Here is a 27,682-nt window from a genome sequence, read left to right as displayed (position 1 = left end):
GAAGCATGTTGACGGCATCTCTCAAAAGTAGCAGACCCCTTTTGTTATCTGAAGGCACTAGAAAATATAAGATTAAAAAAACACATAAAACTTGATTAAAAAGTTTTGCAATGCTTTGGAACTAAAAGTTGGAGATCAAACAGTGCGCTAGAATGAAATAACTCCTCTCTCCAGTCATTTCTATGGGATTTTTAAAGGTGTATTTATCAAATGGGGAATTTTCACCCTTTGATAAATATGCCTTTAAAAATCCCATACGGGGAGATTAGTTGCCAGGCGACAAATTTCCTCTTCTTCATGGCGACTATCTCCCGATCTGCCTTCCGCCGGCTAAAATGAAAATCACCTGGGACAGGCACTCGGAGCGCTTAATTTTTTTCAAGTCGCCAGTAATTGCCTCACGAGGAAACTTCAGTCGACTTCGGAAAATGAGTGCCTGCCCCTCGGCAATTTTCGCTTTAGCCGGCGGAAGGCAGATCGGGGAGATTAGTCGCTGTGAAGAAGAGGAGATTTGTCACCTGACGACTAATCTTCCCGAATCTGCCCGTGTGGCCAGACCCTTAAAGGTGGTAAAAACACTTTGGTTTATCAAATTTTTACTTTTGAATTTAGCTTCTGTTAGAAACAGTCCCACTGTTTTACTTGGCAACATTATATATGGATTGTTATTGTATAGAGCTTAATTTATCTGCATTCTAGTAATTATTCTGCTTTACTCCTTACTAGATGAAGGATAAATTCAAAATCAGAGTACAGTAGTTACAATATTATAAATAATGCCAAATGCTTCCTACATTTTTTGCAGATTATCAGAAAATACTTTTTCTGAATTCCATTACTATAGCTAGATATATTTTTAGGAGACAGAAAATACTCATACTAGCTAGTATCAGAATATCAATGTATTTGTACAGCAGAACCATAAATTTATAGAACAAAATAATAAATGCAAAGTAAAGTTACATTAAAGATTAAGTAATATGTTTTAAAAAAGGATGGAGGTCCCTTTCCCATAGAGCTTACACTCTGATTGTGTCATTTTTTTCAAGAACTGAACAAATGAATGGATATACAAATATTTTATAAGCAAAGCAGTTTGAAAAATTGCAATCTACAGAGATACAATACTAATAGAATCTAAATTTTGTGGTTTTCCATTTTATTCTGCATATTTAATCCCCTGGGTTAAGTATCCATTCAGTTCATTATTATTTGATTTTGTTGTAAAGTAAATTATTGCAGCTTGCTTCCTGATTACTTGTGGTTTTTGTGCTTCTTTCAGGTCTCTTCTACTTTCTGGGATCGATTGTCAATTTCAGCCAAGATCCTGATGTCCACTTTAAGTACATCCAGGCAGCCTGCAAAACAGGGCAAATAAAAGAAGTAGAACGGATATGCAGGGAGAGTAACTGCTACAACCCAGAGCTTGTCAAAAATTTTCTAAAGGTCAGTTATTTTTTTGGGCAACAGATAAAATTTTTTTTATTCATTTTCATTCCTTAACCATAAAGCTTCATTTTTCCCTTATAATATTGTTTTATTATTCACATGCTTCTCCAATGTTCTAAGCTATGCAAGTGCAGCATATCAGACTCTTCTCATGGGTGCTTCAGACAGGGGGTTCTCACTCCACATTGCAACCGAACCATTGATTTTTAAGAGCCTTACCCTTTAAAAATCCATACCTCTGTGCTAGATTTCTACTTAAGTTCCTGTATTAGAGGCAAGAATGAAGGAGCAGAAGAACACAGAGTAGAATTGCATTCATATGAACCATAACTTGCCAATAGCCTTCTTTATAACTGTCCTATGGTTGTCCAAACATTTTATCAAAGTTTTGGTAGTGTTACTAAAACTATCCACATTTAGAAAAAGTTTCATAATTCATCTTGATCTCGGCAAGACCAAGACTCTTGCTCATGCGCAATTCCGGAAAATTATAGGCACGCATGCGCATTTCTTATTGCTTATTACAAAAGGGAATGACAAGGACTGATGGCATCACTATAGGTAGGTCTTTTAACAGAAGTTAACTTGTTGATAACCTTTCTTTGTCCTTTAAGGAGGTTGGCTTAGTGCCATGGAATACACAATGGCAGTTTGGGAGCATTTCAAATAATATTGAAGTGATATTCGAAATAATTTAAAAATGGAAAAACATATTGAGAACATTCAAGCGACAAATAATACATTCCAAAAAATAAATAAAAAAATATAGAGAAACACTCAAAAATCCAAAGGAAATATTGAGAATGTTTGATAAATCTCCCCCTTTCCCACTCTTAAGGCATAACTTCATATATCTACATTGAACCTGGGTCTTTTTTAAGCACCCATTTTAAAGCACTTTACAGTTGCCTACCTGGTCTGCCACAATTTTTCACTCCAGTTGTGTGTTCTGCTATCAATTCCATCACACACAGTCAATCCATACATCTTTTTTTCATCTCCTATATGTCTGCCATATATCTGTACATTATTGGTTTACTGTTTTTTTTCCCCTTTGGTAATTCTAGGAGGCTAAACTCACAGATCAGCTTCCACTAATTATTGTCTGTGACCGGTTTGATTTTGTCCATGACTTGGTCCTGTATCTCTACCGTAACAGCCTCCAGAAATACATTGAAATTTATGTTCAAAAGGTAAGAGCGAATGTTTTGAAGTTATTTGTATATGCATTGCTACTGAAAGCAGTGTTTGTCCCTTTTATACTGTGCCCTGGTGGCTCAGACTGTTAAAACAATGTAAGACAAACCAGCTGATTAACAGACCTGTCTTTGCTGGGAAACGAAGACTTTTGCAACAAAGTAACAAATATGAGTTAGACAAATGCTGCTTTCGACAGCAAATGTTTTTACAAATGCTGTAACTTTAAAGTACTGAATTTTTAATGAATGCATATTGTAAATTTCCTTAGAATTATGTTTTCTTTTATTAGGCAAATTTTTATTTTAGGGTTGACTTGCCATTTAAAGGAATTGTTCAGTGTAAAAATAAAAACTGGGTAAATAGATGGGCTGTGCAAAATAAAAAATGTTTCTAATATAGTTAGTTAGCCAAAAATGTAATGAATAAAGGCTGGAGTGATTTGATGTATAACATGTCAGTCTGAACACTACTTCCTGCTTTTCAGCTCTCTTGGTTTACACTGACTGGTTACCCTGGCTACCAGGCAGTAACCAATCAGAGACTTGAGGGGGGCCACATGGGTCATATCTGTTGCTTTTGAATCTGAGCTGAATGCTGAGGATCAATTGCAAACTCACTGAACAGAAATGTACCATGTGGCCCCCCTTCAAGTCGCTGACTAACTCAGAGTTATAGGGCTGAAAAGCAGGAAGTTGGATTCTGGCTGTTTTACTAGACGCCTTTATATATTCGATTTTTGGCTAACTAACTATATTAGAAACATTTTCACAATTTTTATTTTCACACTGAACTATTCATTTAATTGTTATCCCATAAACAATTAATTGACATTAGCCCTTAAAGGATATGACATTGGTACTTAAAGAATATAACGAATTGACCGCCTGAAATGTAAAGTGAATTTGTATGGGGTTTATTCCAGTGACTTACCTAAGTCAAGACTTTTCAAAAATGTTTTAAAAAGAAACACACTTTACAGTGTGGTTAAAAAGTAGGGTAAAACGCGATGACACGCGATGACACTATCTGTTCAAGTTTAAATGGTAGGTAAAGAGAACTTTTAAAATTTAGTAATACACTGTACAACCGTGAGCTTCTCTTATTGAAAAGAAAGCCAACACAATAGATAGATAAAAAAATAGTGGTGCTTTTTTCAGTGTAAGTACTACTACACCTCCCCGATGAATGCAGCTCACTACAGACAAAACAAGTCGTAAATCGAGTGATAATACACAGCCAGTTAGTAACTCCCCTAGCAAATGATGTAGTAAAAGTCCACAAAAAAATGCAATTCAGAGTTCACGTACTTATAGCAAACAATGATTTGTGTCTGGAAATGCCCACATATCGTCTCAATGCAGTCTACCTGGGAAAAAATAAACTAATTACAGTGCAGTAAATAATACACACAGGCTTTATACCCCTGCTTCAACTACTCACAAGAGATCCGTGAACTTCAGGCACATAGTTGCAATCCAGTCTGTTCCCCTCCTCTCTCCCTTGTATACTCCTCTGTACATGAACTTTGGGTTCCTCTTCAGCTGGCCAAACACTCCCTCTTTGGGTACGTTACTGGGACAGACCTTTCAGAGATGCACAATCCCAGTGCAGAAGTGAAAGGACGTCTTAGGCAGGATCAATGAAGTTATTCAAATGCCCAAAAGGAATTTCAAATGAGACAATCAATGTTTTCTCCAAACAAACAAATAGAAACATAGTGACAAACACATGGGGCAGATTTTGGGAATAAAATGCGCACACAAATATTTTCTGCCCAAAATCTGCCCCATGTTTGAAGTGACAGGCAGATCTCATTCATTCCTGTCACTATACACACAGCACTCTCATTTTTCCACTGATGAGGAAATGCCTTGTGTGCCTAAAAGGTGTAGTTCACCTTTAAAGGGATACTGTCATGGGAAAAAAAAAAATTCAAAATGAATCAGTTAATAGTGCTGCTCCAGCAGAATTCTGCACTGAAATCCATTTCTCAAAAGAGCAAACAGATTTTTCTGTATTCAATTTTGAATTCTGACATGGGGCTAGACATATTGTCAATTTCCCAGCTGCCCCCAGTCATGTGACTTGTGCTCTGATAAACTTCAATCACTCTTTACTGCTGTACTGCAAGTTGGACTGATATCACCCCCTCCCTTTTCCCCCCCAGCAGCTAAACAAAAGAACAATGGGAAGGTAACCAGATAATAGCTCCCTAACACAAGATAACAGCTGCCTGGTAGATCTAAGAACAGCACTCAATAGTAAAAACCCATGTCCCACTGAGACACATTCAGTTACATTGAGAAGGAAAAACAGCAGCCTGCCAGAAAGCATTTCTCTCCTAAAGTGCAGTCACAAGTCACATGATATGGGGCAGCTGGGAAATTGACAAAATGTCTAGCCCCATGTCAGATTTCAAAATTGAATATAAAAAAAATCTGTTTGCTCTTTTGAGAAATGGATTTCAATGCAGAATTCTGCTGGAGTAGCAATATTAACTGATGCGTTTTGAAAAAAACATGTTTTCCGATGACAGGATCCCTTTCAGTTACATTTTAGAATGTTAAAGAATGTCCTATTCTTAGCCACTCTTCTAGTTCTTTATTATTTTTATTTTTTTTTGTTCTAGTTTTTCAATTATCATTCTCTCCAGCTTTCAAAAGTGGTTATTGTTCTTCATCTTCCAGTGTCTTATTCAAACCACTATCTAACTTTGATCCTAGCAATTAGATAGCTGCTAAAATTCCAATAAATATAGAAATAATAAGAATAGTTGGTCCTTTAGGTTTATCTCTTGCCGATCCTTTTCCAGTCCCTCAGCTGTATACGAAAATCACACAAATAAAAAAAGCAGATCAACGCCTAGGGCAATGGAGAAAACAAAAAATATGGTGTAGTATGTTCAGGTTCCTCATATAGCACTCTGTGTTGGGAAGAGAAAACTCTCGTGCAAGTTCCCCTTTGAAGAAATACAGAAAGAAAACGTCAGTGCTCGGTCTAACTCACACTGTGTCATTGACCAGCTGCAGTAAACGATGAAAAGCCAATGTTTGTACACAAAGAGAGAAAAAAAAAGAGAGGAAAAAAAAAAAAAATTATTACAAAAAATTAGGTGTTAGTACCATACTTTGTCCAAAATATGTAACCGTGCCACGTCAAGGCCCCTCATTTTACATGAGTTCTACACTATTTGTGAGCATTATAAGTTTGTAGTGCATTTAAAATCAAGTCCCCCAGCAACCAATGTGAATAAATAGTAAGACCATTGTGCACTCACCCTTAGCTCAAGTGGGATAGCAAGGACCTTTTAAGCCTCAGCCAACAAACATATACCTGTGAATAATTGCCTTCCTACACTATCTATTAGCCTTTTAAGTTTGTAGTGCATTTAATGTCAAGTCCGAGGATGGGAGTTTGGTTGAGCCTTTTTTATTATGAAAATTAGATAAAATCAGATTTTAGTAAATCACCCACTCCGTTGTGACGTGGAAACTGAGCCTGCGGTATTCATGGTTTGTGGGGGTTTTGCACTAAAGTGGCTACATTGTAGTTGCAGCTACTTATATCACACAAGAAGACTGGATGACCAAGTTGTCAGAGCTAGCCTTAAGCACCCCTGCATAATGTTTTTAAGCACAGTGATGCTTAAAGGAGAAGGAAAGCTACGGAGGCATTTTATTGCCAATAGATTAGCTGCAATAGTGCAAGCTAGAATGATATATTTATTCTGTAGAATGTTTTACCATACCTGAGTAAAAAGCTCTAGAAACTTTCTGTTTGTTTAGAATAGGAGCTGCAGTATTAATGTGGTGTGACATCACTTCCTGCCTGAGTCTCTCCCTGCTCTGGGCTCAGATTACAGTAGAGAAGGGGGGGGGGGGGGAAGAGGAGCAAACTGAGCATGCTCTTGCCCAGGGCAATGAGGTTTAAGCTGAAGGCAGGAAGTCTGATACAGAAGCCCATGTGTACACAATAGAAGGAAAGAAATGCTGTGTTTATTTTGACAGGGGACTCAGAGCAACATTACTTTGGGGGTTTACTGGTATATTTAGATGGACCTTTCTGATAAGACTTACTTAGTTTTAACCTTTCCTTCTCCTTTAAGAATATAGTATTTCTTTATAGTGTTTATATTAAGGCATCATGCAATGCTAAATGCATCCCTCCCAACTGTCCTGGTTTTTGAGGGACCTTCCAGATTTTGACAGCTCAACCTGCAGTCCCGGGTTTATTACTGAAGTGTCCCGACTTTCTCTGTGATCTCCTGCACTGAACAGCCATAAAAAGATACAAAGTTTCTAATTTAATTGGCTTTTGGCAGAGCCCAGAATAGATACTTAGATACTTTTTTTAACAATGTAAGATAAGCAGGCCTCTTGGGAGAACTGAGACTCACATTTTAAAGGCAATTCACCTTCATTAGCAAAACGGTAATAATACATAAAAAACAAAGAAATGTGTTCAAACTTGCATAACCTGCCAAATTTTGTAAAATTGACATGGTAATTCCCTAATTACCATGTCAATTTTACAAAATGGGCATGGTCAAAAAATTTTAACTCGCAATAAATCTTTTTCTCCCTCTTCCTATTTCCAAAATGTTGGGAGGTATGTAAACCTCAAACTAATATTCAGCTGCTATTTAAAAAAAAATTAAATTGCTTTGCCTAAGTATATCATACCTAATCCACAAAACAGTTAAAACGCTTCCTTGAGTGGGGCTGGGCATAAGCAGGGCCTTTATTTTAATTCGTGACATTTTATTGTTGGGGCTTTTTTTTGTTTATTCGTAGTGATTGTTTTTTTTTTTTTGTTTTGTAATCTAAATAGGAAAATGTTAGACTGTTTATCGAAAAGGAGTACTTAGTACAACTTGGAACTACACATTTTTAAATTGAACAAAAATGTTCATTATTCATTTAATTGCTTTGGTTAAATGGAACATATATTCAGCAAATGTGATCTTACGACTGTTGCGATGTATTTGCTGTGGTTAGAATTATTTGTTCTTGCAGGTAAACCCTAGCCGTATCCCCGCTGTTGTAGGAGGGCTGCTGGATGTGGACTGTTCTGAAGATGTCATAAAAAATCTGATAATGGTGGTACATGGGCAGTTCTCCACTGATGAGTTAGTGGCAGAAGTGGAGAAAAGAAACAGGTGGGAACACATTGCATAAGACTTGGAACACATTGTATAAGTCTGTGTAATAACAGCAGACTGACAAAAGGTGATGCAGACATTAAAAATAATGTCTGAATGTAAAGTAATTCAGACATGATGTCGTTTAAAACGGCTACTCATATTTTACCACATTGAGCAGTACTGCATAAACTGAATGTTCTGTCCTCTGAAATAACTATTATGGAACTCTGTGTTCTAGATCATTATTTTTGTATTCAAACTGGTGATACACGTTGACTTTCAGAATGCTTCATTTTTTATATATATATATATAGATATATATATATATAGATATATATATAGATATATATATATATATATATATATATATATATATATATATATATATATATATATATATATATATATATATAGATATATATAGATATATATATAGATATATAGATATATAGATATATAGATATATAGATATATAGATATATAGATATATAGATATATAGATATATAGATATATAGATATATAGATATATATATATATATATATATATATATATATATATATATATATATATATATATATATATATATAATGACACTAGGAAAGGGAGGCCAGACTGGCATATATGGACTATTTGCACCTTCTTTACACAGAGTTTTCACCTCTTAGATAACTTTTAGTATGATGTAGAGTGTGATGTTCTGAGACAATTCATTTTTTATTATTTGTGGTTTTGAGTTATTTAGCTTTATAATCAGCAGCTCCCCAGTTTGCCGTTTCAGCAGTCTGGTTGCTAAGGTCAAAATTACCCTAGCAACCATGCATTGATTTGAATAAGAGACTGGAAAATGAATAGGAGAGGCCCTGAATAGAAAGATAGGGAATAAAGTGTAGCAATAACAATACATGTGTAGTATTGCAGAGTAATTGTTTTTAGAAGGGGTCAGCGACACCCATTTGAAGGCTGCAAAGAGTCAGATGAAAAAGGCAAATAATTATATAACTATAAACAATAAATAATGAAGACCAATTAAAAAATTTGCTAAGAATTGGCTATTCTGTAACATACTAAAAGTTAACTTAAAGGTGAACCACCCCTTTAACTTTGAGGTAGATATACTCCGTTTCATCTGGTGCTAGCTCTGAACTACAGCACTTGCAAGATCTTAAATATGAAACTCTAAGCCCAATACCACTGTATGTAATAAGGCACTGAGTTTCTCCTAGTGCTATAAATAAATAGCAACCATTAAGGTGCTTGCTATTAAACACGTGATAGGTACTGTTCACTGATTGCTATTGGTGATTAGACCAGTAGATTCATCTTTATACAATCAGCCTTCATTAAACTTCTGCGATATCATTTATGGTATTTGTATTTGAAAAGAAAAAACGTTTTTTTTTAACTTAATGCAGTAAAGCATTATTCATACTGCATGAAGAATTGCTAGTTATTCATTTAAATATAGATAAGGGGTTGTGAACAAATGTCTCATGGAGGAGGGTGTGTCATAAGGTAGTTTCAACAGATGCTATAGTAAATGCATACTTCTGATTCTTTTTTTCCCATCTGCCCCACAAAGTTAGCCTTTGCACAAAAACATGTAAACTTTGTAGATATAAATAAATAGTAAATTTTATATATAAATTCATATGTTGAATTTTCATTTTGTGAAACTATTATTTTAAAATACTGCTTTTAGGATGCAGTGCGTTATATGGTATTTATTTAAATTATTGCTTAGCTAAAATCTCTTCTCTCATTAGGCTGAAATTACTTCTTCCGTGGCTAGAATCCCGAATCCATGAGGGATGTGAGGAGCCAGCTACACATAATGCTCTAGCAAAAATCTATATTGATAGCAATAACAACCCAGAACGCTTCCTTCGGGAGAACCCCTACTATGACAGCTGCGTTGTGGGCAAGTACTGTGAAAAAAGAGACCCCCACCTTGCCTGTGTGGCATATGAGAGAGGACAGTGTGACCTTGAGCTCATTAAGGTAAGAAATACATACCTTAGAAGATTGGAATTGCATTGGTTCTATGTTTGTAGAATATAATTTCTTACAACTTCTGTCTGGTTACCAGGTTTGCAATGAAAACTCATTGTTCAAAAGTGAGGCCCGTTACCTTGTACGTAGAAAAGATGCTGAACTGTGGGCAAGTGTCCTAGAAGAAAACAATCCATTTAGGAGGCAATTGATTGATCAGGTTAGTTGTTACAGTGATCTTGTTATGGTGAGTTGATTTACAGTCCAACATAAATTATGGTGAGTTGATTTACAGTCCAACATAAATTGACTTTGGGCCACAACTAGTGGTACGCAGGAGAGGCATGTGCCTAGAGCAAGCACGGTGGGTGGGTGGCTGGCATATACCTCTTTTGTTACCTACTCCTAGTCCAAGCCCTTATAAAAGCACTTGTTCATTTGTGTGCTTGTTTGCTTGCAAACTAATTTTTTTGCACACATTACTAGAACATGCAAGCAAACAAGCGCAGCACCACAGGGTGGGATGAGGTGGGCAGCTGGGTTGCCTAGGATACCTGGCCAGCTTGGTCTGGCACTGAAGCAACTAAAAAATTATATTTTGGAGTTGACTGTGCAGTTAATGGGGGAAGTTTATAGATATACTTTTTCTGTCCTCAGGTGGTGCAAACTGCTCTGTCTGAGACACAAGACCCTGAAGAGGTGTCGGTGACTGTGAAGGCATTCATGACTGCTGATCTCCCCAATGAGCTTATTGAGCTTCTGGAGAAAATAGTGCTGGATAATTCAGTTTTTAGTGAGCACAGGTCAGATATATGTCTTAAGGCACTATTGGGGGGGGGGATTAAAACTGTTTTATTAGTGTACCAATAAAACAGATTTTTAACAGATTGTGACTCGTGTATGATTTTTCTCTGTAGAAACTTGCAAAATCTGCTAATTCTGACAGCAGTTAAAGCTGACCGAACTCGAGTGATGGAATACATCAACCGTTTAGATAACTATGATGCCCCTGACATTGCCAATATAGCCATCAGCAACCAGCTTTTTGAGGAAGCTTTTGCCATATTCAGGAAATTCGATGTGAACACATCTGCAATCCAAGTGAGTGTTGCATTTGAACATTCTGTGTATACGTTTTGCTGCAAATCCTTTAAACAACACTTAAAACATTCTTATGTTCTTATGAACAGAGATCTTTTCTTTTTTAATGCTGTGACTATTATTTTTAAAAATGTTCCATGATTCTTCCATTGCTGTTAAAAGTACTGTGTAAGGGCTCATTTAGAAAAGTGGGTCAAAGTGCAAAAGACTGGTTCAAATCTTCATGGTTTTATTTTACCCACAATGCACCTGGCTCCATAACCCCCTTCCCCAGTCCACACCCAATGCCGTCAGTTGAGAGCTGTTTTAATGTTTGTAAATTTTATGCTGGCAGACACTGAGAAAGTGGGTGGTCCTGGGATGTACACATACACACCCCTTACACGACAGACACAGACATGTACCTCTTTATCTTATAGTGCCTATGCAATTTTTTCTATTGTATATTTAATGTGCTCACCTTTTACTTTCCTCCCTTCAAAGTCACATGTATAGTTATCTTCAAAAAAACACTGCTACTCAGCATAGTTGGCGTATTACAAACTTAAGACATATTAACATATTATTGAAGTTGCAGTTGGATTCCTTTGCAACAATTAAATACTTTAAAAGACAAAACAAGGATGCTGGTTGACAAGTGACTTGTTTGCAGTATTATATATATAGTGTCTTAGTGCTTCTTTGTAATTTCTTTGCGATTGCAGAAAATCAGATAGACTATCATTAAATAATATGGAACACATGAACAACATTCAAATAAGAAAAATAAAACTCAAAACGATTGCCTTTTAAGTGCTCTATATTGCATTAGACATAAGTCCTCCTTATGTTATTGAAAAGCATATGTTTTCAGACTGAGAATATCACAAGTACATTCCCATTTTCTTCAGGTTTTGATTGAGCACATAGGGAATCTGGACCGAGCGTATGAGTTTGCTGAGAAGTGTAATGAGTCGGCTGTATGGAGTCAGTTAGGCCGAGCTCAGCTCCAGAAGGACCTTGTTAAGGAAGCTATAGACTCTTACATCAAAGCCAATGATCCTTCATCTTATATGGAAGTTGTACAGGCTGCAAGTAGGAACAGTAAGTGGCTCTATCATTATTCTAAACAGAATTTAACGCTAGGAAGTAGAATAGCCGTTTATCTTCATGCTTGCTCTAGAATTATGTTACTGCTACCTCTCTTACTACTTTATTTATAGATGACACCTCTGTTAAAACAAAAGTAGTGTATTGATTTGATAAGGCTTGAGTATAGGGAAACCTATTTTATGTGGTGCTTCAAGGAACGGCTAATAAGATCTAAGACTCATGGCAGACTTCATATTGTCCTCCAAGGTTTTCAGCTGGCGGAGAAGCATCAAATCCTCTTGAGTGGCCTATCACAGGTGGTGACCAGTGGTTTCCATTAAAGCTTATAATAGGCTCTTCTTCAAGTTCTGTCCAATCGACAAACCACCAAAGTTTTGTTTGCTAGCATACATGTTCCAAAAATCGTATAGGTAATAATGTAACATCTTAGTTATGATTTGCAAAACAAAAATCAGATTGGTGTTAGAGAGAATGAAGCAAAGTTTATAGCAAGAAGAAACATCACCATTTCTGTTATATGTATGTGTTGAAATAGAAAATGGCAATATGGTGCTACTAGACTAGTAGTCTGGGCTATCAGGTAAGCCATTATAATCACTGGGGGTGTCTAATTTTTTGGAACCACCCCTGGTGATTATAGTTTTTCTCCTTAAATATGCAATGCTGTACTTTAAGAAATTCTTTCTGATTTTTGTTTTCTCTCTCTTTGGCTTGTTCTACAGGTAACTGGGAAGACTTGGTAAAATTTTTGCAGATGGCAAGAAAGAAGGCCAGAGAATCTTACGTAGAGACTGAACTTATTTTTGCATTGGCAAAAACAAATCGTCTGTCTGAGCTTGAGGAGTTTGTCAGTGGCCCTAACAATGCCCACATTCAGCAGGTAAATTGTATTATCTGTGTTTATATATCACAAACCTATTCCATAGTGCTGTACAATATATGGGTGTAAATATCAAACATACAAAGACAGACACATACAGGATATAAAATGGACCGTGCCCAGTAAAGCTTACTAAAGATTCTTCTGCTGTGCATAATCTGCTAATAATGATCTAGTTATCAGCCAGGGGGGCAATAATAATACAGGTCTATCATCTGGACACACCTAGTTACAAGTCAGTGTTTAAAGTGATACTGACACTAAAAAATTTCTTTTCAAAATATTAATCTACTTCAAAAGTTACGTATAGGTCATGTTGATCGTTTTTCGTTGATAGTTCTGCTTTTGTTAGTAATTATCACTTGAAGTTTCTAAACCTGACTGCTTGCCAACCTGACTTTCCATTCTTAACCTGTTGGTTACAATGCTAACGTACTACTGCTGCACAAATATGGCAGCCCCCTCATAGAGGAACAGGGTACTAAGAAAGGTAATGTAAAATCATCAGGCAAATACTTTTATGGAAAAATAGCATTTTAAAACAATGTTATGATAGAAAAAAGGGTTATTTTCTGATGTTGGTATCCCTGCAAAATGTATTAACTGTATGCAAATCCATTTCCCCCTTACCTCTGATATATCATTAATGCGCTATTCTTTTTGTGATGGTAGGTGGGAGACCGCTGTTATGAAGAAGGCATGTATGATGCGGCCAAGCTGCTCTATAATAATGTATCTAATTTTGCTCGTTTGGCATCTACGTTGGTACATCTTGGGGAATATCAGGCTGCTGTGGACAGTGCAAGAAAAGCCAATAGCACCCGCACTTGGAAGGAGGTAAGGCAACCTATTTAGTGTCTGATTCCTACTATGTATGGCCAAAGTATTGCATGTCCTCAATTGAAGCACACACATCTTCTGTTGTGATAAATGGCATTTCTGGTAATGCCTGCCTTAAAGCATAATGTTAGCTAGAGCCCCTGGTTCTAATGAAAGCAAACCTTAAAGCTACAGTGCACAATGTTAATCTTGTCAATTTCTTTATACATTGAGGCAACAGTTGGGGAAGTACCTTACTAGTTTTTAGCACAATAATGTCCTCCTGCACAAATCATGGTCTTTACAGAATTGGTTGGTTAAGGTGGTTGTGTAAGAACTTGACTCACCAATGTAGAGCCAACTCAATGCTTGTTTGATGAAATTAAAAGACTGCTACAAGCAAGGGCCTGATTACTAACATTATCTAACCTTACTAATACTCTTGTGACAGAATGGAAGCAAATCCTACATAATGAATGGAAGTAAATCCCACATAAATATTCCAACATCTAGTGGAAAGTCTTTCCTTTGGGAACAGGTCTGGACTGAGAATTAAAATAGGCCCTCACATTTCAGGTACACAGAGGCCCAATCAACCCACAAAGAGGCCCAAACAGCCCCACCAGCCCACTAAATAGTGACTTTCTATGGGACCTTATAGCAGCCACTCTGGCATTTGCCAGAACCCACAGATTGCCAGTCCGGGCCTGTTTGGGAATGAGATTTTTCGACAGGAAGGTGTCCAGATATTTTTGGCCATGTAATGTATATAGTGAGGAATGCACAAAACTTTGGATTCCCATCTCATGATCTTTCTAAGTCTTTCTTTCTGTGAGTTCATGATATGTTCCCAGTTTCATGACTGTTTCACATGTTTTCTCCCATTTCTCTTTCAGGTGTGTTTTGCTTGTGTGGATGGAACAGAGTTCCGCCTGGCTCAAATGTGTGGCCTGCACATTGTGATTCATGCAGATGAACTAGAAGAGCTGATCAGTTATTACCAGGTAACTTATCAGGCTTTTATTCAGTAATTACCCCTAAATATGTATTGGGTACCAATTTTATTCACACCTTTTCTGTAAATTATTTTTTTTTCCACAGGACCGTGGATATTTTGAAGAGCTCATTGCTCTATTAGAAGCAGCATTGGGTTTGGAACGAGCTCACATGGGAATGTTCACTGAACTGGCCATTCTGTACTCTAAGTTTAAACCTCAGAAGATGCGGGAGCATTTAGAACTTTTCTGGTCACGTGTCAACATTCCCAAGGTGAGTGCACAGAAAATCACATGAAATTGTTAAACTATATTGCTAAAATTACTGTTTTTTTTTGTTTTTTTTTTATAATAAGTATTTAAAACACACAAACATAGAAGTGCGTTACAATAAATTGTACTGTATATATCTAACATAGAGACTGGGTACAACTGCTAACTTATAGTAGAAGGAAAGAGAGTCATGCTTGCTTGAGCTAAAAATAGAAGAATTTGTAAAAAAAAATGTGATTTACTTTGTTAATGCTATGGAGGTTTGTAAATATTGCAATGTAGACAAAATAAATGCATATTACAGGTATGGGATCTGTTATTTTTTCCAGATAAGGGATCTTTCTGTAAATTGGATCACCATACCAAGTCTGCTAAAAATCATTTAAACATTTAATAAACCCAACAAGATCATTTTGCAACCAATATGGATTTATACAGCTAGGTTAGGATCACATTCAAAGTACAGTACTGTTTTATTATGAGAGAAAAGGGAATTTATATTTAAAACATATTTTTTTTGGTTAAAATGGACTATATAGAAGATGGCCTTCCTGTAATGTGGAGCTTTTTAGATAACCAATTTTTGGAAAAGGAATTCCATACCTCTATTATTTACAGGTTTCTTTGCTTATAAAATTATAATATCATTGTACTCCATCTGTGTAAGGTTAACATGCACTTACTTCTATTCATAGGTACTGCGAGCAGCTGAGCAGGCCGATCTTTGGGGTGAACTGGTCTTCCTATATGATAAATATGAGGAATATGATAATGCCATTATCACTATGATGAACCATCCAACCAGCGCATGGAAGGAGGGACAATTTAAGGATATTGTTACCAAGGTAGGGGATGCTGGTGTAACAATACACAGAATGTGAGGCAAATTGTCACTAAAGGAATCAAGTAATCTCTTATATGGGAATTGTTATTTCTATGGGTAATATCTGCTTTGGGCAATTTTCTGTTACACCCTCAGCAATGATTGTGAATCTTAGAATGCCTTTAATGAATACTGGGAAGCAGTTAGTTTCTGTGCTTTGGCCAAACAATAGGTGAAATGTAGGCCCGGCTCAATTGGTGCCCTTTCAAACCCATCTGTAACCCAGGCCTCTTGAAAACAAGCAACGTGTTATAATATCTGGTATTTTAATTATATTTGTTTACTTGCTGTGTTAAATGCTGCATACCTTCATTATACTGCTTTCATTGCACCCTTTCTAACTGTTATTCTCATTATAGGTTGCCAATGTTGAGCTGTATTACAAAGCCCTGCAGTTTTACATGGAATACAAACCTCTTTTAATCAATGACCTCCTCATAGTATTATCTCCACGTCTAGACCATACTCGGACGGTCAATTTTTTTTTCAAGGTATATTTATAACTACGTATGTTACCTATATAACTAATGTTGATATCTATTTCAATGTATAAATATAACCCCAAAATGCCTGTTGCTTGTGGCCAGCCACAAAACAGTGGTGGTCTATTAGATTAAAGCTGCAAGCTAAGCCATTAACAAGCCACTAACAGTGAAGAAAATAATTGTAAAATCATACCTGATAGCTTAGAAATCAAATAAATCTAAAAGAAAGCATAGTGGTTCTTTAATATTTGGTCTTCATATTAGAATAATATGTGGCAGTGTCTGTTGTACCACTAATAAATGGTATATACTGAACAATACATAGCATATACAGTAGAAGCAAAAATATTCCTATCCACATTTAGGGGTTTATTTAAAGATTGATCTTTAGAGGTTTGTGAGTTGATTTTTTTTATAACTCGAATGAACTCACAACTCCAATGTTTTCCGATTTTAGAAAAACTCAAATGGAAAAAACTAGAATCAGTGAATTTTGGGTGAACATCCTGAAAACTGAGATTTTTCAGAAAAAAAAAACTTGAATCAATCAAGTTTTCAAGCAAAACCCACATAAAAAAACCCGAACATCATGCTACAAACATCTTCAAATGGCCATTGACTTTTACATGACCTTTACAGAATTTAGCTGGAGTATTTTCGGATTCAAGATTATTTTTTTTATATTTTTTTTAACTTTAACATTTGACTGAAAAATACCTTCAAAAACTCAAATTTTGAGGTTAAATACAACTTACAAACTATTCTTACCACTTTTAATATTATATTGGTTTAGTTGAAAGTTACTACAGCTTCTAACTAAACGTGTCACATGTCACACATGTGAACTATTATAAGGAAATGCATAAATACCTTGTTAGCTAATATGCAGCAGAACCCTGTACATACCAATTCAGACCTAAGTACAAATTGCAGCCAGAATGAGCACTAAGAGTCATGCTTTTGTGTCCCTTACTTCTCTTACACTCGGTAATGTAACTAGATGATTCCGGGCCCGGGCGCAGGATAGTGTTACACCACTGCTTACACTTGCACTTTGGATCAAAGTAAATGAGCCCTATTCTGTAGGTGGATAACTTAATAGACTCCTATTCAATTTTGTTTATTTTCACATTCAGTTAAATCACGGTACATTAAAGGGAAAGTTAACCATCCAAGGTTATATTTAGTTCCATTGTTCTCTGAGCACATATTTTAATATGCTTGGTTCATAAGGGCTGCTTGAACTGCAGATATATAAAATAGAAAATAATTGAAAATTGCAAAAGTGAAAACAAGAGGAAACAAAAAAAACTACTTGCCATGTTGCAAAGGTTCTATATATCCAGATAAACTACAAGAAGCAACGGGCTTATTCACCCCTTTTTTTAAATTATTTTTGCTAATAGCAGAGTAAGTTTATGGATAGTAAATATGCCTATAAAGTTCCTAAGCAGCTTTCTTATATGTGACAGGGGTTTAAAAAATGCAGCCTAAGCTGCTGTAAAATATCATTGTACAATTATTTCTTAAAGGGTTGAATTCTCCTTTAAGGACCCATTTCCTTTTAAAAGCAATCGAAATCAGGGCTTTTTGATAGAGGCAAAACACCTGCTGCCCTTTGCAGATTCCTTTTCTTGACATGAATGGGAAACATAAGCCCACAATTAATACGATTTGGTTTTGAGCAATAAACTCTAACAGTCACATATGAGTAGTTTTAAATGATAATCTATTAATTCCCATGGCCCACACACTGACCAGTAGTCCATCTGGTTGGAAAAAATACTGAATTGGTTGATGGGGGTTAGATGTGCATACTTCTCAGTGCAGAGAGAGTGATTGTGGCACTGAAGTTATTAATTAGAGGTACGGGTATATAGAAAGCATGTTCCATCTGAAATTAAAAGAAATTAAAAGAATTGTACACTTTCTCTGTCAAAATAGATTTAGTAAAGAAGCCATTTTACATGACTAGGGAGGTCTTTGGTAAGGAGATGCAGGGAGCCCTGGCAGAATGACCTTATGCCTCAGATTTGAACTTCCACTGTTCTTTTTGAAACATACTGCACATTTGTTCTGTTCATTTTTACATTTACACAGTCATATTAAGTGGTTTTGTTACATGCAAATGTATAGCGTTTAAGTGCTGTAAATAACATGACCCTGATCTAAACGCTTTGCACAATTTTTCTAATTCTCCTCAGGTCAATCAGCTGCCCCTGATTAAGCCATACCTGCGTTCAGTGCAAACCCACAACAACAAGTCTGTAAATGAGGCTCTCAATAATCTCCTAACTGAAGAGGAGGATTATCAGGTAAATTGTCATGGTTTATTTGATCTACTCCATCAAGGATTATGGCACATTAAAGCCAGTGAGGAAGAAGCACTGTGTGATAGTGTTTAAGGAAGAGTTCAGTGTAAAAATAAAAACTGGGTAAATAGATTTTATGTGCAAAATAAAATACATTTCTAATATAGTTAGTTAGCCAAACATGTAATGTATAAAGGCTGGAGTGACTGAATGCATAACATTATAGCCAGAACACTTGTTGCTTTGCAGCTCTCCAACCTTTATAGATTAAATTTTTGGCTAACTAACTAGATTAGAAAATGTTTTATTTGGAACAGCCTAGTTTTTATTTTTATACTGAACAATTCCTTTAAATAGTCTTTTTTTTAATTTTGAGAAAAGCCTTACTGCCCTTGATTTTATGGATGCACCGAATCCAGGATTCGGTTTGGGATTCAGCCAGGATTCAGCCTTTTTCAGCAGGATTCGGCCGAATCCATCTGCCCAGTCGAACCAAATCCTAATTTGCATATGCAAATTAGGGGCGGGAGGGAAATCACGTGACTTTTTGTCACAAAACAATGAAATGAAAAATGTTTTCCCCTTCCCACCCCTAATTTGCATATGCAAATTAGGATTCGGTTCGGCCGAATCCAAAATAGTGGATTCATTGCATCCCTACTTGATTTTCCTACACTTGGTAATGTATTGGGAGTTGGCTACTCCTGTCTTCTTATACCAAGTGTAATATTTGAGAATATGCTGTGTGTGATGCTTCTGAATAAGTCATCAGTAAAGGAGATCAATCATCAACAATCATCGGGGGGTGCCTAGAGTTAGGCACCCCTCCAGTTATTGTATTTGCTTACCTTTTACCCTGGGTCGGTATTTCTATTGCCAGAAAACTGCGCCGGCCCAGCACCACGGAGCAATCCTCTTCCTGATTCATCTTTCTTCTTGCTGGTGCACGTGCACAGTGGAGTGAAAAGCGGAACAAAAAGGCCGCCTTTTTACTCTACCACAAATGCATTGGCCTCAGAGTAGCGAAGAAAAAAGCAGCAGAAGAAGAGCATCACTCTTGGTGCTCAATGAGGGTATCCTTAAGAGAATACAGTCACTGGAGGTGCCTAACTTTTGACCCCCGCCCCAGTGATTAAGACTCCTTTAAGGCTAAAGTTGCATTTACCATTTTCTCGGCTGGTAGAAAAAAGCAGAAAATGAAAACCCCAATGCAGGCAAATCATGTCTGTAGACAGTGACAACAATGGCATCCGCCTCTCACTCTTCTTCGTATGTGCAGTGACAGACCGATGCCATCAGTGGAGTAATTACAGGGGGGAGCAGGGGATGCGATCACACATGAACCCACTCCCCCTCGGGGCCTGTCAGAGAAAAAATGTGAGTGTGAACATCCTGCAACTTGGCTCGAATGTGGATAGTTACGTTACTGGATGCCATTGCGGTCACTATCTGCAGACACAAGGGGCCAATTCACTAACTTCGAGTGAAGGATTCGAAGTAAAAAAACTTCGAATTTCAAAGTGTTTTTTGGGCTACTTCGACCATCGAATGGGCTACTTCGACTACGACTTCGAATCGAAGGATTCGAACTAAAAATCATCGACTATTCGACCATTCGATAGTCGAAGTACTGTCTCTTTAAGAAAAAACTTCGACCCCCTAGTTCGCCACCTAAAAGCTACCAAACTCAATGTTAGCCTATGGGGAAGGTCCCCATAGGCTTGCCTAAGTTTTTTTTGGTCGAAGGATAATCCTTCGATCGTTGGATTAAAATCCTTCGAATCGTTCGATTAGAAGGATTTAATCGTTCGATCGAAGGATTATTCCTTTGATCAAACAATCGAACTATTTGCGCTAAAATCCTTCGACTTCGATATTCGAAGTCGAAGGATTTTAATTCCCAGTCGAATATCGAGGGTTAATTAACCCTCGATATTCGACGCTTGATGAATCGGCCCAAAGTGTATTTAGGCTGTGTTGGTATTGGGACCCTTAACTTTTTTCCCACACAGCAAAACCTTTACTGGGAGTTAATTAATAAATGAACTGTTCGTATTGCATTCACGTTTCAGTTTGTTGACTTACAAAGGTAGCTTGTATTTTCCTTACTTTTAGGGTTTGAGAGCATCCATTGATGCCTATGATAACTTCGATAATATCAGCCTGGCCCAACGACTGGAAAAACATGAGCTGATTGAATTTCGCAGAATTGCCGCTTATCTGTACAAGGGGAACAACCGTTGGAAGCAGAGTGTAGAACTGTGCAAAAAGGATCAGCTGTATAAGGTAATATCAAAAGTACATTAAAACACCTATTTGCCATGGTAGATTTTAGCCATAAAAAATATTGTAAATGTTTTCAAGGTGGCCATACACAGACCAATATAAGCTGCTGACTCAGTCCTACCAGGTCTGTTTATGGGGCCCACTGACTGGTCTGCAAGATTGGTATCTGGCAAGTTTGATTTTGCTATCCAACGAGGACTGCATCAGAACATTTATGCAGTCCTTATCCAATATAAGCCTTTCCATATGACCGAACAATGATCGAATCAGCCCTATAGGCAGGTGGGTGGCCAAATCAGGCCCAGATTCACTTGTTTGGCAAACCAGTAGATCTTCTAGAGTATGGCCAACTTTAGTACTGCGGAACACAGATAAAGAATTGTTTTGAATGCCCTAAATGTTTGACTGTCTGTCAAAATAGCCCAAACTGGCATGCATACCCAGATGGTCTGGTTGTATGACTGAAATTGAGAAAACTATTAAACCACATCTAGACATGGCCAGTATTATATGATGGTGTGGTATGAAAGTGTGCATGATGTCACACCTATACCCTAATGATCCTTGAGCCTTGCCTAAATTAACATGTAGAGTTATATGTTGTATTTATGTTGCTACAAGGTTTTTGCTTCCCCCACCAGATTTGGAAGCATGCCTTAGCCTCTGAGAAACACTGTGGTAAATGCTGGAGATTTAAAGGGGTTGTTAAGCATTAAATTAACTGTTTGTGTGATGTATAGAGGGATATTCCAATTTGAAATTGGTTTTCATTATTTGTGGTTTTTGAGTTATTTAACTTTTTTAATCAGCAGCTCTCCAGATTGCAATTTTGCCAACCTGGTTGCTAGCAACCATGCGTTGATTTGAATAAGAGACTGGAATATGCGAGGACCCGAATAGACAGTTTCGTGATAACAAGTAGCAATAACAATACATTTGTAGCCTTAAAGAGCATTTGTTTTTAGATGGGGTCAGTGACCCCATCCTGAAAGCTGGAAATAATCAGAAGAAGACAAATAATTAAACTATAGAAAATCAAGACCAACTGAACAGTTGCTTAGATTAAGCCATACTATAACATACTAAAAGTTAACTTACAGTGAACTACCCCTTTAAATGAAGTCCGTAGAAAGGGAATTTGCATAGTTTAGTGTCATTCACTCTAAGGTCAATTCACAAATATCGAATTTTTTTGAAAAAAAAAATATTGTTTAGATGTAGAAGCCTTCTTAGTGCCAAATTAGGGTCTGGTACAGATTTGTGTTACGGTAGGTCTGTTTATATTACAGCCACCACCTCTCTCTAACCAGCAGAGGGAGTGTAATTCATACACATAAATGATGTTGTTTGGGTAGGAATAAACCCATGATCATTATTATTCTGATTTTGCACTAGGTTTATCTGAACTGGTGGTCATTGTTGCATAAACTACTATTGTTATGAGATTGTTTAATTACCTGTCACTGATGTGTACTTTTACAGGATGCCATGCAGTATGCTGCGGAATCTAAGGATACTGAACTGGCTGAAAAGCTGTTACAGTGGTTTTTGGAAGAAGGGAAGCACGAGTGTTTTGCTGCCACTCTGTTCACTTGTTATGACTTGCTGCATGCAGATATTGTGCTGGAGCTTGCCTGGAGACACCATATTATGGATTTTGCAATGCCTTACTTCATCCAAGTCATGAGAGAATATCTCACTAAAGTAAGGGCATTTAGCCATGATATACACACTTACCAGTTACCAGTATAACTGATACAGAATGGTTGTTTGATCTTTTTTTTTTTTAATTCAAGGTGGACAAGCTGCATGCTGCAGAAAGTCTGAGGCAGGAAGCAGAACAGGTTACAGAACCTACCCCAATTGTTTTTGGTGAGTATAGAAAACTGAGAAAACATGTTTACTTGATGGAATACTTTACAACAAAAATTAAATTTTTTTTAAATTTCCATACAAGCAGCATTTTCCATAAAGTATAGATAACTAGCTAGTTTAGGCTTTAACTATTAAGATTTAGATTAACATCTAAAACAGAATTATCCTGCCGTGATGCATGATTTATATGGCTAATCAATTACATTTGACTAAACATGTAGCTATTTGTAGTTCAACAAAATCAAATAAGGAAATTGTAAATATAGCTGTGATTGTCGGTTTACACTAAAGAACTAAAACTTCACTTAAAACGTCCACTTAAAATTACCCCAAGTATAACTACTTATTATTTCCATGGGGATCAACAGTAAGTGAAGCTGCAAGTAAATTACACAAAATCCCAGCAGGAGGAAATTCTTTGTAATGTTACACTTTTGGGAATAATGGTATGTAAACGGAGTGATTTATCACTCTTCTGTTTTTGAATAAACAGAATGGAATCCGTTTTTACAATGTAGCTATTATACTGTAGCAAAATCTGACATAATTTACCTGACCAATTTTCAGATGCAGCTATCACCAAGAGTTTTTTTTCCTATCAGGCATCCTGTAATATATAATATACAGTGAAACCTCAATTTTACATCCCCTGATTTTATGTTTTCCCTCATTTTACATTGTTGTTTTGTGGTCCCACCTATATATTATGCATAATACATTTCCCTGATTTTACATTTTCCTGGATTTAACACATTTTTTTCTGGTCCTATTGTATATAGGGTCGGACTGGGCTGGCGAGACACCGGGAAAAAACCCGGTGGGCCCCGCTGAGCCAGATCCGCACCCATATTGGCTTCTTATTTGTGCAAAAACAGTCGGGAACGCACGCACCATTGCATGTGCGTGCACATACAGCGCACCGGTGCAGGCACACAAACACGGTGCGCTGGGCATACACACAAACGCGGTGTGCCGGCGCATGCACACATACGTCAAGTCGGAGCAGCACAGGGGCAGAGGGGCCCTGTCTGTCCCCCAACTGTATATCTGATATATAATATTTATCTTGTATAACTTAGCTGTAATAAATCAGCAGCTAATAAGTTTGCACTTTCTATACCTTAGTTTCAGTAGAACTGTTTATGCAGGTTAATGACATTTAGTAACACACTTCTTCACAGAAAACATGCAGCAGGCAAACATCCTAAATAATGAATCATTACGACATGGCTGGGTAATATTATGTTTATAATGCAATTTCTAGTAGATTAGAAAAAAGTAATGCATTCACCTTCATTTTGCAGACATGCATACAGCACTGTATAATTTTACCCTGTTCCTCTCCACAGGTCAGCAGTTGATGCTTACAGCAGGCCCTAATGGTGTGGTGCCACCTCAACCTAACTTCCCCTATGGATATGCTGCACCCACCAACTTCACCCAGCCTCCTCCACCCTCTGTCTCTCCTGGCTATGGCTTTAACATGTAGCCTCCAAGGATCCCCTGATCTTTCACCTAGTTTAAACCTTGAAGCCCTCTTAAACCTGAGTTGACTGCAGTTCATCTTGGACACCTTTATTTATTACATTTGCTCTTACAGACTATTATCCAAAAACGGCAGCTTTTTAGCAAGTCACAACCATAATATCTTGAAAAGTGTTTTTATTTCCTTGGGGGTTTTTTTTGTATAAAAGGGAATGGCCTTGATTTAGCAGCACTAATTTCAAGATTATTCCATATGTTAATGGAGCAACCATTCTGTACTGTAAACTACTGCTCATGAAGCGTTGCAGCACTGTATCTACACTAATGCCCTTCTCGACCACTGCTTTTATTCACGTATCCAAATTCCAAAGTTTAAAACAGTCATGGCAAACTGAAACTGCTGCTACATCCTGAGTCAGTCAATTTAAACCCAATTCTGTTTATTCCTATGACACCAGTAGAAAAGCATCCCTGATTGTGTCCATATCATTGAGAAGGAAGGCCATATTAAGAACCAGAGAAGCAAGGGTTTGAGGCATGGAGACAAGAAAAGAGTGTAGATAACATTTATTGTAAAGAGTAGCATTGACATGAGTGCAGAGATCTATACTCTTGTTATCATACCCTACTATGTACAACAAAATATGGTACGGAATGTTTTTAAAAGGTTTGTGCCTTTTATGCCTTTTATCTTTTGTCCTGATACATTTTACATTAATAATCATGTTGGGTTTCCTGTAATCATGTCAGATTTATTAGTCAAGCTGATTTACTGGAGAAAAAAAATGTATTTTGTCTCCTACTATTTGGCATTTGTATCTGTGCATATGGACAGGCAAGACCTGGGTTATCTGCCATGGTTTCTTTCGAGTTTCATGTCTATATAAAGAGCTGGGTGCTATTTTGACATTCAGCTTTAGCTATGAACCTAGTCTTCTGTAGCCTCTGTTGCTGTATCCAAGCTCCTTACTGCACTGCAGTATTGTACACTACATTTCATGTATTTTCTCAGACTGCAGTTTTTCAAGTCTCTTGATTGAGCATTCCAGGCCCTATCTAGAGAAACACTGAATTAAGTTACAGTTAGTGTTACTCAACTTTTGCCAGATTGAATGCCGAATCCCCATGCTCTTCTATTTCTGCTCTCTATGAGTGGGGAAACTTTTTTTTGGTCAACATTTTCCTGGATCAGGTCTTTTGTTGTCCCCATAACCTATACAGTGGAATCATTCATACAATTCTACTCCGTCTTTTCTGGTTTATTTGTTGTTCTGCTGTTTAAAGGTAAACTAAAGCTAACATTCAATTGGAAAGCTATGCATCTATAAATAATCTGTTAGTTACTAAAATGAAAAAAAAAAAATAGCACAAATATGTCACAGAGAAATCTGTCATCAATGTCAATATATTTCAAATATCTTAATATATAATAAACCAATCAGATACAGAATTGCGTTTTCAGCCGAATACTGAGAAGACAATTGTGGAGGGTTGTAGTACAACATACTCCTCTATAGCTATGAGGGATTGTTGACTTTTTTTTGCAGACTGAGCTGGAATCTGTGACTACTTGGTAAAGACAGAAATTGTTACAATTTAACAGTACTGTTATCTCATTGATCTGTACAAAGAAAAAAATGTGTGCTTTCTAACCGCTTGCACATTTCATGTGCTGCTTTTCATCTGCTGGGTGAAGCTTTCTGCTTCTTAAACACAAGTACCCCAGCAATATGCAGCTGCTCAGGAGGTGGCTATTGCAATGGAACACTTCTCCCTATTTGCTGGGGAAAAAACAATGCATGATAATGCAGATATTACTAGTGCTCTACATTTGTTGGTAATATGAAAAGCATTCAAAGCAATCTGTATTTTAGCGATAGTTTTCCTTTAAAAATAACTTATTTTTTTTCTACATCAAGCCAGCATGTGCCAAATGTTTTTTTCTGTAGATGTTATACTATGTGTTTTGTGCATTAAAAAATACATATATATTATATACAACTATCTTTTTTTTTTTTTTTTTTTTTTAAAGCATACTTTTTATATATATTTTTTTAAAGTTCTAGTTGCAGAGTCATTAGGTCCATTCTGTGGAAACATGTCAATGCCATGATAACGTACAAGTTGAACAGCATGCTAATCCGTGCAATCGTTTATCCAGTGAAAAACTTTTTCCAGCTAAAGAAAAGTAATAGTAGGCAGCAGGGACAACATTTAATGTACAAATCTGCCTTGGATAATTCCTCTGACCAACAAATCTTCCAAGGATATTTCCTCTGACCAACTCTATTCCGTATCATCAGAAAAAATAGCAAATGTGAAAATGTGAATACTAATTCTTTTTTCTGTCAGTTTTACACAGTAAGGGCAAAGACACATATACAGATTCGGGGAGATTAGTTGCCTGGCGACAAATCTCCTCTTCTTCGTGGTGACTAATTTCCCCGAACTGCCTTCCCGCCAGATAGAATGAAAATCGGTGGGTGATGGCATTCAGAGTGCTTCGTTTTCCGAAGTCGCCCGAAGTGAAACTTCAGGAAAACTAAATGATCTGATAAGCCGCAGGGAAGGCAATTCGGGGAGATTAGTCTTCCCAAAGAAGAGGAGATTTGTCACCAGGTGACTAATCTCCCCGAATCTGCCGGTGTCTCTGCCCTAATGGAGCATGCACATCATTTACACTGTACCTTGAAGATGTAGATGTATGCATTTGTATTGAAGAACCATTGATAAGTCTAACATTTAACAAACCCAGTCTTACATGTGTACATGTGTTTGTCTACAGTGTGCAAAAGGCCTACATCTAAGTTACACCCTCCTATGTCCCAGATATCCAGCTGATTTGTACTGAACAGGTCCCTTTCAGTTCAGCTTCATTCACCATTTGGTGTTTAAGAAACTATAAAATAACCACCCAATTATTATTATTTTTTTAATATATTTTTGTGGTGCCATATCCTATCCAGGCTACAGATTTCCTTAACATTTTATGTACAGGAGTTTTATTGTATAATGTATGACTTTAAATATTGTGCAGATTGAGAATATTATGTAACGGAAAGCCTTTCATAGCTTGTTAGCTGAGCCATGAGCTCTCCCCTGTGTTCTGTGCATGGAATGCTACTGATTAAACTGCCATTCTGAAAGCCATTCAAGAATTTGGAGAGAGAATCTTAAAGGCAGCACATTTGCCCCCACAAAAAGTAATATCAGCCTGAAAGGAATTGTTCAGTGTAAAAAAAAACTGGGTAAATAGGCTGTGCAAAATGAAAAATGTTTTCAATATAGATAGCCATTATGTAATGTAAGACTGGAGTGACTGGATGTTTAACATAATAGCAAGAACATTACTTCCTGCTTTGTAGCTCTCTTGGTTTCAACGGATTGGTTACCAGGCAGAAACCAATCAGTGA

At 36.9% G+C, this 27,682-nt stretch overlaps 1 protein-coding gene across 2 annotated transcripts in view; it reads left to right on the top strand.

The window, feature by feature from the left end:
- The window catches only part of cltcl1.L (clathrin heavy chain like 1 L homeolog), a 65,069-nt gene extending 38,806 nt beyond the window's left edge, over nt 1-26,263 (top strand). For both annotated transcript variants that reach the window (XM_018262033.2, XM_018262031.2), the window contains 19 exons: nt 1,283-1,446; nt 2,517-2,642; nt 7,665-7,807; nt 9,558-9,792; nt 9,881-10,003; nt 10,441-10,586; nt 10,701-10,884; nt 11,775-11,967; nt 12,699-12,856; nt 13,529-13,693; nt 14,572-14,679; nt 14,777-14,944; nt 15,639-15,788; nt 16,186-16,317; nt 18,516-18,626; nt 20,739-20,909; nt 22,392-22,613; nt 22,706-22,781; nt 24,134-26,263. In XM_018262033.2, coding sequence (XP_018117522.1) covers nt 1,283-1,446; nt 2,517-2,642; nt 7,665-7,807; nt 9,558-9,792; nt 9,881-10,003; nt 10,441-10,586; nt 10,701-10,884; nt 11,775-11,967; nt 12,699-12,856; nt 13,529-13,693; nt 14,572-14,679; nt 14,777-14,944; nt 15,639-15,788; nt 16,186-16,317; nt 18,516-18,626; nt 20,739-20,909; nt 22,392-22,613; nt 22,706-22,781; nt 24,134-24,273 — 2,915 coding nt within the window. In that variant the 3' untranslated portion in view covers nt 24,274-26,263. The remainder of the gene's footprint in view (nt 1-1,282; nt 1,447-2,516; nt 2,643-7,664; nt 7,808-9,557; nt 9,793-9,880; nt 10,004-10,440; nt 10,587-10,700; nt 10,885-11,774; nt 11,968-12,698; nt 12,857-13,528; nt 13,694-14,571; nt 14,680-14,776; nt 14,945-15,638; nt 15,789-16,185; nt 16,318-18,515; nt 18,627-20,738; nt 20,910-22,391; nt 22,614-22,705; nt 22,782-24,133) is intronic.
- The last annotated feature ends 1,419 nt before the right edge of the window (nt 26,264-27,682 follow it).

The sequence above is a fragment of the Xenopus laevis genome, chromosome 1L (assembly GCF_017654675.1).
Source record: "Xenopus laevis strain J_2021 chromosome 1L, Xenopus_laevis_v10.1, whole genome shotgun sequence".
In the NCBI taxonomy this organism is placed as follows: Eukaryota; Metazoa; Chordata; class Amphibia; order Anura; family Pipidae; genus Xenopus; species Xenopus laevis.
Note: the sequence above shows the minus strand (reverse complement) of the source record. Positions and strands in the feature narration are given on the sequence as shown.